The 13,697-nt window shown below is 39.5% G+C and overlaps 1 protein-coding gene across 8 annotated transcripts in view; it reads left to right on the forward strand.

Moving 5' to 3' along the window:
* The window catches only part of osbpl6 (oxysterol binding protein-like 6), a 101,256-nt gene that overhangs the window by 64,465 nt on the left and 23,094 nt on the right, over window positions 1-13,697 (forward strand). For all 8 annotated transcript variants that reach the window (XM_037789477.1, XM_037789481.1, XM_037789479.1 and 5 more), the window contains one exon: window positions 2,680-2,928. In XM_037789477.1, coding sequence (XP_037645405.1) covers window positions 2,779-2,928 — 150 coding nt within the window. In that variant the 5' untranslated portion in view covers window positions 2,680-2,778. The remainder of the gene's footprint in view (window positions 1-2,679; window positions 2,929-13,697) is intronic.

The raw sequence follows: 13,697 nt of genomic DNA on the forward strand, positions 1-13,697 counted from the left end.
TTTATGATAATCACATGCAGTTTGGGGCAAGTCATAGTCAAGTCAGCACACTGACACACTGACAGCTGTTGTTGCCTGTTGGGTGGCAGTTTGCCATGTTATGATTTGAGCATATTTTTTTATGTTAAATGCAGTACCTGTGAGGGTTTCTGGACAATATTTGTCATTGTTTTGTGTTGTTAATTGATTTCCTATAATAAATATATACATACATTTGCATAAAGCATCACATTTGCCCACTCCCATGTTGATAAGAGTATTAAACACTTGACAAATCTCCCTTTAAGGTACATTTTGAACAGATAAAAAATGTGTGATCAATTTGCGATTTAACTACGGACAATCATGTGATTAACTGCGATTGACAGCCCCAGTTTTAATGCATGCACAGTGTAACAACATGTAATTTCTGTTGACACAGTGGTGAAATTAAATCAGTCTCGGTTACAAGTTTTCACTTTTACTTACAGCAGCTTTATATCTGTTTTGGCACATTTCCATCCTTTTCACATACAGCTATATCTCAGAGTAAATGTCATTGAAAGGACTTCAAATTCAATCTTAGAAACTAGATTGAACACGTATTAAAATGGTAAAGTGCACACTTAAAGTACTTCTCCCTTCTGCTTCCTTATTAGGTCAAGGAGAGTGGATCTATTAAATAGGCTAAGTGGAATACTCCATCTGAATGGACTTAGCGCCTTGTCTTACAGTAGCTTAGATCCTAGTTGGCTTAAGACAGGGCAGGGATGATGACGTGGTTGAAGGATCTGAATTATAGATTATAGTGTGTGAGTATGCTGCACAGTTGCATGTGAAAGTGCATACTATACTGCACCGCTGAAGTGTGCAGAGCTGCTCAGTGGACTTCCCCTAACACATGGGAGAGCCTAAATAGACACATCCTCGGAGGCTCCAGTGTTGTATACAATGCCTGTGAACACAAGCATACTGTATGTATCACATCCTGTTGATAATTCTGGCCTGCCACATTTTCTATATTAATCTTTTAGATTTAACCATAATAATAATGATAATAATATAATACAATTATATAATAATGTCAAAACATTATGTAGAACTTACAGTAAATAAGGACAATTTGGCAGAACAGTTTTGTGTCATGATATGAGACTTCACCAGGGCTGCAATTGGCAGTTATTTTCTTAATCTGGTAATCAATATAAAATATCAGAAAATAGCAATCATAATTTCCTAAAACATAAAGTAATGTCATCCAATTAGGGCTGCAACTAACAATTATTTTCATTGTCGATTAATCTGTTGATTATTTTCTCGATTAGTTGTTTGGTCTATAAAATGTTAGAAAATGGTGAAAAATGTCGATCAGTGTTTCCCAAAGCCCAAGATGACGTCCTCAAAGGTCTTGTTTTGTCCACAACTCAAAGATATTCAGTTTACTGTCATAGAGGAGTAAAGAAACCAGAAAATACTCACATTTAAGAAGAGATTTTGGACTGTTTTTCTTAAAAAATCGCTCAAACCGATTAATCTATTATCAAAATAGTTGGAGATTCATTTGATAGTTGACAACCAATCGATTTAACGCTGCAGCTCTACATCCAATTGCATTTTTTTTTCCCCTGACAAAACCCAAAGATATTCAGTTTACTATCACAAAAGACAAAAAATGTGCACATTTTCACAATTAAGAAGCTGTAACCTGGATGTATTTAGCATTATTGCCTAAAATATGATTTAAAGGATTAATCAATTATTAGAATAGTTGATTGGTTCATTTTCTGTTGATCAACTATTAGATTAATCAATTGTGAAAATAAATAATGAACTCCTCTTGAGGGATTCGATCAAAAATATTGTGCTATTTATCCTCGTAAAGGTCCAATAACATCCTCAGTATCTCATTGAGTGTCTCAGTTTCTAAATTAAACAGGGTTTGTTTACTTGTTTGTTTTCCACTCTCTTGCAATCGATGTATGTTTTATGGTTGCCGAGACCTCCTGAGAGCTTAGACAATTACACAGCACCACTGCAGGCAGTATTGTGGGTATCAGTACAGAGCAACACGGTGACTAATGACGAAAATGAGAACTTGTTATCTGAACATAAAGTTAACCAGCCATTTTGATCTTGACAAATCTGAAGAAAGACAAATCTTTGGTATTTGTGCTTGAAAAATGACCATAAAGCCGGGGTAGGCAGTTTATTGTTGGCGTCATTGGGCAAAAATTCCATAATAACATTTCAGCATATTGTAATTCTAGCCCGTGACGGGAGACTTTGGCCAATCACAGGCCATTTCAGAGAGAGAGCGTTCCTATTGGCTGTTCTACAAATGCAGATGCGTGTGCAAACTCTATTTGTCGATCGATGCTACAATATGTCAGGATTCAGCTTCTCAAATGGGAGAATTGTCCTGCACCAATCTCATAGCAAACACGATGTAATCCTTATCCAGAAATGTAATGAGAAGAATCTTAAAAACCCATGCTTCAAAGAATATAGCTCACGGCGTCTCGACTGAGCGTCTGTGAGTTAGATTAACATATTGTAATGATGGAGGATAGCTCTGAAAGCCGAGGAGAGGCCCAGACACTCATTTCTTCAAAGAGTAAACTAGACTACGAGTCGTTTGATGGATGACAGCGTGGCGATGTAGATGTGATATCGTAACTTTCTGACCTTTTTGTTTTTCAGATGAACAGCGAACAGTGAGTGTGAGAAAGTGTCAGAGGATGCTCCTGATCTGCGGGGCCCAGTGCTGAGGGAGGTCCACGGAGCCAACTGGTGCCCACCATGTCTCACCACCACCAACACTACCAGCGAGGCCCCCACGGCCGCACCATGAGCTCGGACGACAGGGGCTCCCCGCCAGTCAACAAGAGCTCCACGCCAGTTCACAAGAGCGCCTCCTCCTCTTCCTCTTCCCAGCGCGACAGCCGGCAGGTAATTGCCAAGCTATGTTCGGGATCCGTATGGAAATAGTTTTTGGAAATAGAAGCACTTGAATTAATGTAACTTGAGCAGTGGTATAATAAAGGGAGGAGGAGTGAATATTATTATCCGTTATTCCAGTCTTCTATTATCGCCATCCTCTTGTTTATGCAACAGAAAAACAGGCAGATAGAAGAGAACTGCCAGGAAATAGTGAAGCATGAAATATTAATTTAGCAGTTTTAGTGTGTGAGACAAAAATCAGTCCAAACTATTATGTGATGACTTTGCCAAAATTGCAGTTAGTGTTTTCCTTGTAGGGCTGTCCTCGACTTATTTTGTTGAATAAAGCTGGACAGACACTACATTTTTATTAATCTTGTACACTGTGTTGACGAGTTTTAATCCAAAACGTACAACCTGTGTACTCACACTGTACAAATCAATTCACCAGTTACAACGTGTGTGCTCGCCTCACACTGAACATAAACACAATTTTGTCTATTTTGACTATTCCAATAGAGTTTATTATACCCCCGCGACAATGTAGTCAGGGGTATATAGTGCTCCGCGTGTCCGTCCTTCCGTCCTTGAGCGCATCCTTAAAAAAATTGACAAAAACAGAAGGGCAGCATTACTTCATTCAATTCTACTGTTGACTCAAAGCAGGAAGAAAAATGGACAAATATTGACAGATGGCTGAGAAGATGCAAACAATATCTTTTGCCAGTTCTGCAGGGAAGTCCAGTTTTATTTCCCTCACAGCACAGTCTCAGTCAAGACTACAGTAGCCACAGCAATAGTACTCCAAATCGCATGATGCCAGAGATCCATCCAATCTTCCAACGGCTAGATTATTGATCGTTTGGGCAATTAATCGGGCGTTGTGACGCCTGTCAAAATGAACACCAAACAACAACAGATCTGAAAGAAATTCAGCCCAGTTCTACTAATTCAGGGTTACACCGAATTCACACCAGAGCAGCAGCGAAGAGCGTCTTTCAGCGAGCTGCCATGCAAAGTCTATGAAAAGCTACGACGGCCGTTCCAGAGCTCAGCGAGCTGTGGCCGTTTAATTCTAAAGTACGGCCAAACAAAAGTTGGGAAATGTTTGGCTGTATTCAAAACCGCATACTATACTAGTAGTAGTACGTACTGATTCGGACGAAATGTAGCATCTAGTGTGCAGTATGCATTATGCAAACAAAAGCAAAATCTACAGTATGCCAAAAGTACCCGGATGTCATACTGATTTGGAAAAAGTCTCCAGTAGCCTATGCATCGGACCTGTCTACCTCGCCTACTGTATCCCACAATGCAAAGCGCTGGAACGGAACAGGCATTGGTCACAACAACAACAGTAACCAAAATCTGCACTTTTTTTTTATTCGTAACTATTTCATCACTAAATTCACTACTGAAATTTTTCGAGATGAGAAATCAACTGTGTAGATGTAGATTTGAATATTGTCAGTTTTACGATATCAGATACCAAATCCAACATTTGCTCCAACGTCTTCGGAGTTCAGAAGCTCCACAAACTGCCGTGACAGTGAGCTAGCGCCTGCCGGGGTCGCTACCTCGTCAGCCGGGCAGTCACGCTCACAGACCGGTATGAGCTGGCTGGCGAGGGAAGAGCAGCCTCTGACGGGGCAGAGAGCTACCTGCTGAGACAACATGACCCTTTTTAACATAACTCTAATATTTGTAGGGATATCAATCCACTATTTTGTTGCTGTAAAAAACAATAAATTTTGTCGAGCAATGTTTTATATTTACCGTCTCCCCTCGTTGATGATCCTGTTTGTCTTACTTAACTATGAGCTGTTAGAATAAATTGTCTAAACCTGCAGTATCTTATAAAGTAAACAAACATCGGTCACAAAGAAAAAAAAAAATCAAAGATGTATTTTTCGAAAATATTGCAATAGTGGTACAAGTTCACTTTTTTTGTTCAGTACTTTTAAGAGCTTGTTTAAAGCCTAAAGCCTGTTCTAGCATACTGCAAAATAAATCGCTTTAACTGTTTTATACTGCATTCTACTGAGGAACGCAGTATGCAGTACATACTGTATACTGGATTCTGCGTTCGTCGCGCAGCCAGAGAGGACCTGCAGCAAATCAGTAAACAGATCCTGTGACTCCTGTGACATGTTGACCGCCTAAAACACATGAACATGCCTCCAGGCTGCAGAAAAATGTAATTATTGCAGCAAGCCGCACTTAGCCGCTGTCTGGTCGGAATTTCATGTTAAAATCTGTTTTAATCTATTTAATCTGTCCAGTTAAATAGTCATAGGATTCCTTCCACTAATTGAAAAGTTCAATCTTTCAACATGTCTCTCTGTTTTTCCCTCTGCAGATTAATTCAGGCATACAGAACAATCTCATCTGATACTGACTAATGATTAACAGTTTATTTCCTCGGAAAAGTCCATTAGGAAAAACACTAATAGACTATCAGCCCTACAAGACCTAATCAACTGACTAGATGACTAATCAGCTAAGAGAGCAGCCCTAATTCCCTGGTTAGTAAGTAAAAACCTTGCAGAGGCATTGGTAAACAATGAGATACACTCTTATTTCACAGTTCACAGGACAAGTGCTTAAACTTAACCTCTTGCAGTAAGAAGCCCCCGGCCCTCCTTACCTCACTGAGCTGCTGTGTCACTGTGGCTGCGCAGAAACCCGACACCGAAACTGGAATCTCTGACATCACAGCTTTTCCGTCGGCACCGGGTGATGAATATTTCATGAGGGACAGGCGGAGGCTCGGTGCTCCACTGAACATGTGGCACGCTCCGGTATGCCGTTTGGGAGCCCAGCTTGTGTCCGCGGGAGATGGCTCTCTGAGGGGGAAAAAGGGAGTTGGTTTGAGAAATGGGGCCTGCGTGAAGCGCACAGTTGATAGGCCTGCTGCTGCTTGATGAGGCAGACAGTTAACCCTTTTGTTCATCGCTCCTTTCTCTTATATCGCTACTTGCTTTTGATAACAAGGCCCTCGTGGGTGAAAGGGTTGAGCATTTCATTTTCCAGCGGCTCCTTAATGTAAAAGGCAGCTAAGTCTGAGAGCAAGGTTATCTACTAGCACTTCTTTTCTTATTCATGTCTTCTAATGTGCTTAATGAAGTCAGGTACTATCCAAAGAGGCGGCCGCTAAGATAGCAATAAGGTCTCCGTCAAGTAGATTCCCTTACATTTTGCACACCTGCTCGATCAAGACCTCAAGATAGTCGGCGGTGTATTGAAGGAATCAGCGTGAATTTAATTGGGAGTTAGTACTTGATTGTTGCAGCTGTTTTGTTTTATGATGCAGCAGTGTTCGCTAAGTGATGCAGCGACGTACCTGTGGGCGATCCCGACGCTTGATGTTTCAACTACAGAGACAGGTGCATCGTTCAGAAACACAGAGTTACAAATCCCTCTTGTGTTCGGTTCAGCTGTCTCAGGGTTTTAGCTCACAACTATTATAAATATGTACAAGGAAAAGGATATTTCTGCATATTTCTAAGTACATTTAAAGAGACAGTGACTTTAAAGTCACCAAAAAATGGAAGTAAAGTGTCTTTAGCTTCCATAATGTCACATACTTCCTAATGAAAAAAGAGTATGTGTAGAAGGGTTTAGTTATGATTCTTCTGATTTGATTGGATCGCTCGAAAGTTGGCGCAGCTTAATGAATGCGGCGTGATACAGAGCTGTAGAGGACTGTTGCCCTCCACCCACACCTCCCTCACCCTTGAAAGTTATGTCTGCCTTTGCAAACACAATGGAAAGCTAATAATAGATTATGATTATTGCTGACAAAACAATCTCAATGCATGGTATTTTTAGTGGCTGTTCTGGAGCTTTTGGTTATATCACATGGTCTTCTTCAGCAGATGGAGTCTTCCCAGTTTTCATAGCTCAAAGCCCCATGTTGGCTTAAAACAGTGGTTCTCTATTTGTGGCAATGGTGTTCATTTGGACAGGTAGTCTGAAGGTTTACAGAATGGACAGATATTTGACAGGGACAAAAAGAAAAACTGACGATGCTTCGGAGACGAACAAGACAACGTGCCCATCGGTAATCAAAAGAAAATATGACGAAGTAGTTAAGAGGCTTCATTCCTAACGTTGACATTTTAATTATTATTAAACTTACAGAAACATTAGCCTGCCTTCCACCTTCTCTTCCCTATCCATTTGTTCTATTTTAAATATTTTAACTGCATAGGCTGCAATATGTGGCTTTTGACTGGGGTCACTGGGACCCCAATACAGGGCGTGTAAATATTTCTTCCTCCAAAGGGGGGAATGACAGAATAAGTTTGACACCACTGGCTTAAAAGTTCATTCTTGACCTTCTGAAACTACAAAAAAAAAATCTTACCACAAGGTCCATTTAGTTGCTCTGGAGCTTTCTATCTTATAACATGATTTTCGTGACAACTGGGTGAATGGTGTGACAGACACTAAATGGACCTTGTGGTGAGACTGAACTACTGTCTACAAGGTCAAGAATTAACTCTGAAATATCGCTGACAGCATTGCGAGGACATTTCCGGCATTGATATGTGTTTCTGAACTTTATTGACATAATGCAAAGTTATACCTGTTTCAACCTTAATGATAGAGTGTTCCTGCATCGCTGTTTGCTTAGTGTGTTCTGTGCAGGGAGTTTTCAACGATATTGTGTCGGTGGACCGCTGTTGAGAATATGCAGTATAGTCCATCTTCCCCAGGGACGTCCCGAGGAAGCACAGTAGACGCTGAGAAAAGACCTTAGCTGGCTTGGCTGGGCATCAGTTTTTGAGGAAAAATGAGAGCGGGGCACTTTGTTGGGGGAAAGCCTTAATAAGATCCAGTCCCCATTTTCTAATCAATACATGTCACTTTCCCCTCTGCTGACGACTACTGTTCACTCTGGAGACCCTCATGAGAGCAATTATAGGCACCACCTGCAGAAAGCACAGACTCTCACACACACGCACACACTTACAGTTTGTGGATCAAGACATTGCACATTGATTCAGGATGTCGCTGCAACTATCCATTTCTTCTCTGGCTGCCTGTCATTTCCTTCCTGGTTAGATAAGATGTTTTCGGCTTGGAGATAGTAGGAGGAATCCCACGCTGTGTTTGCGGCTAAAATTTGAGAACGGTCCCTTTCATTTTTTGAGAGTGGAGAAATCAATGATTATCAGTCGCTCTGAGGTCGGATAGTGGCTGTTTTCATGGTAATAATGACCAGAACATACTGATAGATGAAAGAATGATGGAGCACGTTCAGTGACAGCTGCATAAATCAGTATTTTTTCCCTCTCCTGTACAGACGTCTTTCTGTATTTATTCTGTGGCCAGGTTATTATAATGTCTAATGTGCTGGTTTGACATGTTTTATAATATAATCTTCCTCAGCACACAACAGACCAACTCAAAAACAGAGGAGATGATAGAGAATAGAAATAAATTGGAATATGAAATGTGTAAAAAAGACACACACAGGTGGTTTTACAGTAATCTTAGTTTTATGCAAGTGGTGCCAATATTTCCATGAATATTTATGGTTTCAAGTGAAGTTTTGCCATGATCTTCTCCATGACATAAGACACCTTCACCTCTTTTCTATACTGCTTGATATGAGGAGATTGTGGCTTAATGTCTGATGTATTGTCAGAAGTTATGCCATGGATTGGGCTGGCTGTAGCTCAGTGAGTAGAGCGGGTCGTCCTTTAACCACAAGGTCGGCGGTTTGATCTCCATCTCCTACTGTCCGCATGTCTAAGTGTCCTTGAGCGAGACACGGGCGCTTTACAGCAGCCCACTGCTCCTAAATGCTTAGGATGGACTAAATGCAGAGGTCAGATTTTATGTATGTACCTGTGTGTACAACATGACGATTCTAATAAAGTTTAAGTTTTTTTAAGTTTAAAAAGTCCTGGATTGATTGATACCCAAGTGACAATATAATTTTCTATAGGGATCACTATTGGTCAAAATTTTGACTGAAAAGAAGACCAGGTCAAGCACCTTTTATCATAAAAAAAGGCTGGCTGAATGAATATTTTAAATAGTTTTTTAGTCTTTTTATGGCCTTTTTCAATACCCTTTTCTCGTTAGGTTTGTTTCAGGGACAAACAAATTCAGCACAAGGTCCAAAAGCTAGTAAGAGGACCTTGAGTGAAGTTTTTTTTTCCCGTCTAAGTACTGTTTCTAAGGTCAAGAATGAACTGTCATGTTTCAGTAAATCAATCAACACATCCAGAGTTCCCCTCAAAGTTATCCAAACATGTTTTCACTGAATCAGCCTCAGTATCTTTCCTACAAGTCAGCAGGTCACACATGTGGACTGTAGGTTTGTATTTGAGTCTGTGGTGTTTACACAGAGCATGAGACTGTGCTTATACACTGTCTCTCAGGGTGTTAACTTCTCATCCACGGGGCAGCCCATCCTCCTACTCTAAGCTTTACTGCTGAGCCAGCCGGACACTGCAGTGAAATCCATCCTCACAACAATTCCTCTGTGGTTGTTAGTTGCTGAAATACCATCATTGTCCAGTGGTGATTGTGGAAGACGAGTTACAGTTACAGTTATTCTATCAAGGAGTACAGTATATGCTTACACAAGTACAGGAGACCACATACTATTATGTGCAATTTGAATTATTTAGTGTTTGGTATTTTGTATAGACAACACAGCGACATAGTGATCAGGCTAGCTGTAATATAGATTTTTACTTAACAAATACACACATACAGTGAAAAGACTGGAAATGTCTTAACTCTTTAAGGTCATATAAAGTATTAAGAAATGATTTAGAGTTCTAGCAATTTAAACATTCAAAGATCACCACCTCCACTTCTCCACTACCATCACTTGATGTCCTTCACCCCACCTACCCACCATCCACCCTCATATACAACCTTTATTTAATCAGGTAATCTAATTTAGATCAAGTTCTCTTTTGCAAGAGAGACCGGAGTAGAGCAGAGAGAAAGAAATCATAATCAGTAATCGCAAAAGGACAAATACATACAACAAACGTAACCAGAAAAACGAAAGCACATATACATATAGAATAACGAGTCGTCTACGTATATAGAACAAAAATAAATAAATAGTTTGGTGTAATCTAATGGTTGCTCATGGATGCTGTTTAAAGAGCCACTGGGAAGTCATCAAGGGCTCTTAAAAGGTTGTATGCTTTATGTTTGTGTCGTGGTTTGTTGTTGCTGAAACTTGAGCTGTTCAGGTTTCAGCCTCATATAAATAAAAGTGTAGACCGGTGAGTGTCTGTCTGTTACGGAGGCCGAGAATGGCTGTAGTTGCACTAGTTTCATTTATATCAGTAACCTCGAAATCACAAGTTAATTGTTTCATTATTTCAAGATAACAAAGTTGTTTTCTTGCAACTAGGGCTGCAACTATCAATTAGTTTAACCATCAGTTAATCTGCTGATTATTTTCTTGGTTACTCGTTAAATCTTTTGATCTACGTCAGAAAATTGTGAAAAACGTCCATTACAGATTTTGACGTTTTCTCCAACAATCAGTCCAAAACCTAAACATGTCCAATTTACAATAATATAAAATAGAGAAAAGCAGCAAATCCTCACATTTGAGAAGCTTAAATCAACAAATGTTTATCAATTTTACTCAAAACTTAAATTATCAATATTCATAATGTCGTTTATGAAAATAGTTGCGGATACATTTTTTGTCGATGGACTAATCGACTAATTGTTTTTCTTGCTCTTCTTGTAACAGGATACTGATCTTTAAAAAACAACAGGTTGTTCTCTTAAGATCATGGAATAATGATACTATCTAGGGCTGCAACTAACAATTATTTTCATTGTCGATTAATCTGTTGATTATTTTCTTGATTAATCGATTAGTTGTTTGATCTATAAAATGTCAGAAAATGGTGATAAATGTTTCCTAAAGCCCAAAATGACGTCATCAAATGTCTTGTTTTGTCTTGTTGTAATTGATTGATTTTTGCAACCCTAATAATATCCTGTTATCCCAGGAAAAAAAACAACCTTTTCTTTTCTTGTGATAAGAAGATGATGCTAACATAAGAACGCAAACCTGTTATCCTGAGATACTCTCAAGTTAACAACATATAATATAATATAATATAATATAGTATAATATAATATAATTATTGCACTTATAGCCGATCTTGGCTTCCGTAGCTTGTTGCCTAATGAACAATTTTCTGGCCTTTATTTTGTTTATTTGACGCCCTTAGATTTTGAACTCCCATGAAAGATTAAACAAATTTGTCTGTTTCATTATTTTTTATCACTCTTGTTATTACATCATTATGTTTTATTGCACTCTGAGTACACAACGGTGAGGTAGGAAATAAACTGAAGTGACCTGAAATAATTGGAAAATCCTTCTGATTTCAATGTGGTTGTGTTGTGTTTATGCAAAGCAGCGCTTAAGAAAAGTTAGTCCTTCAGTATTTCAGCAGTCAGCAACAGTAGAGACTCTACACGTAGATCAGCGTCTGTGTTGGAAGCAGATGTGTGCGAGAAACTTGTCATCAGAAGAGCGTTCTGTTGTACTGATATTTATAGTGCTGATTTAGCCTGAGGTATCCCCAAGGAGTGTTTGTCCTCCCTCCTGCTCAGGGACACTTTAACTATAATAGTTTGATTCATTGCAGCATTAAAATGTCTACTGCGCTACAGTGTCACTGCAGGTGTTGGATACCAGAAGACTGACACAGGATTGATTTAGTTGATGATCGTCGATCCACTGATATGATATGAGTCTTTGTCAAGGGAGACGTGGAAAAGATAGAAACAAAGGTTAAAAGCTAAATCAAGTTATCCAGTTATCAAACGAAACAAGTTCATGGAGCAAAACCTTTTCAAGTTTTGACATCTTAGAAAAGCAGACAGCCTCAATACTGAGTCTGCCACAAGATCCTTCATTAAAGGGGGTGAACTCACCAAGAGGGACCGGCTCATTCAGCTTTATATCATTCTGCAGTGAGATCAATGAATGTGAGCAGAGTGCAGGAAATCACTTTGGCTTAATTCAGTTCTGTCTTCAAGGTCAAATAACAAAAGCGAATCCTCTGACCGTAGCAGTAATTTCCATATAAACTGATAGTTGGCATATACGTTGGTATCTAGATGCAGCCAGAGAGTTGAGTGGACGGTTCCTCATGAGGAATTTGTTGATTTATATCGTAAATGGTTTCGGATCTTAAAATGATGCCCAGGAAAAGTGCATTGAATTGCAATATTTGCAGCCCAAGCCATTCTTTATTTAGTGTACTATTGATTTATCAATTTAGAACCAGCTGAAAGTCTGTTGGTAATGCCGCTTATAACACACAGGAAGTTTGTCTGAAGGGTTTCTCACAGACTGCTGCTTGTTATTGCCTCTTAGGGAGGGTGCTCGTCACGAGGCCGTTATGGTCTAAATACAGAAGCGTTGATGTATCGATCATTTCACATTATGCAGTTGAGTTGTGAAACTGATAATGACCTAATCGCTTTGGGCATAATGAGTAGACCGCTATCTTTTTTTACGATATGATTGCTTTGGATGGTGATGTACATTTTGGTAATGAAGTTGAGCTCCTCCGCTTCCTCAGTTTGCACACTGAAGGGAGGGGCCGGCGGCGGCGGCGGAGAAACATGACCTCATTACAAAACAGATCTGTTCGCCCGGTCATTAGATTAAACAAGCTGTTGTCTCCTTTTGTTAAGTGTCCTGCAAGCCAAGGTCGGGTGTCGTAACGGACACCCGACGAGCTGTCTTGAAGGTCGCAACATCACGCCGAGCAGTGAAGAGCCACAGGCTGTTATTTGGTTAGATGCTTGTGCGTGTTAAGTTATGGGTTTTTGCCTTAAAGGCTGATTCAAGTATGAAATTAAAAATCTGACCTACTTCACCAACATTACATTTAGATGCATTCCATTTGATAAATATTTTACTAAATCTGATGGATAACTGCTCAAAAATAGACGACTATATGTCTGATATTGCTACAGAGAGTGACTTCCACTGTTGTTGTACAAAACATGAACATTGTGTAGACCACAAAGCAGTCAGACGAGTAGCTGCGTTGTGAGTCAAAGTTGCCACTCTCACTTTTTCTTGACCCTCGATGCTCCGTCACGGTTGTGGACGAAAGCTTACAATATATTCCTACTTGCTCTATAAATGCCAGACATTGCCTGATGCAGTTTAAAGTGCTGCACAGGTTATACTATTGAAAATCCTAACTTAATAAAACATCCTCCTCTCTGTGACAAATGTCAGTTCCCAGAAGCCACTTTAACCCACAGTTTTGTACTCTAGACTGCTCAAAAATAGAAAGCCTTTGGACCAAAATATTCAGCATCTTCCTCAATATGCTGAAATTCCCACCGGAGCCAGATTCAAAACTGATTATACTGATAATATCTGAGGCATTTAGTAAATTGACTGCTTCTCAATAACACTTTGTCTCCTTTAGGCTAATAGCAGCAAACCTTATACTTAAATTCTGGAAAAAAGCTGATATCCCTCCAGTGAAGACACATTACACCTAGAGAGAATAAGTTAATTATTAATTATATTGACTGATAAACTGAAGCAATTTAAAAAATTTAATTGAACACAAACTCAAAAATTACAAATAGTGCTGGGTGGGCGGGTAAACGGGTGGTGCGACAGGTTCATCCCACCTTTTCTTTTTACTGTCTCTTCCTTTCTCTCTTTTTTATTTTACATCATTTTTTGGAAATAGTGTAAAAATTGAAGCAGTTCCCTATTCTGTATGAAG

Source organism: Sebastes umbrosus, chromosome 13 (assembly GCF_015220745.1).
Source record: "Sebastes umbrosus isolate fSebUmb1 chromosome 13, fSebUmb1.pri, whole genome shotgun sequence".
In the NCBI taxonomy this organism is placed as follows: Eukaryota; Metazoa; Chordata; class Actinopteri; order Perciformes; family Sebastidae; genus Sebastes; species Sebastes umbrosus.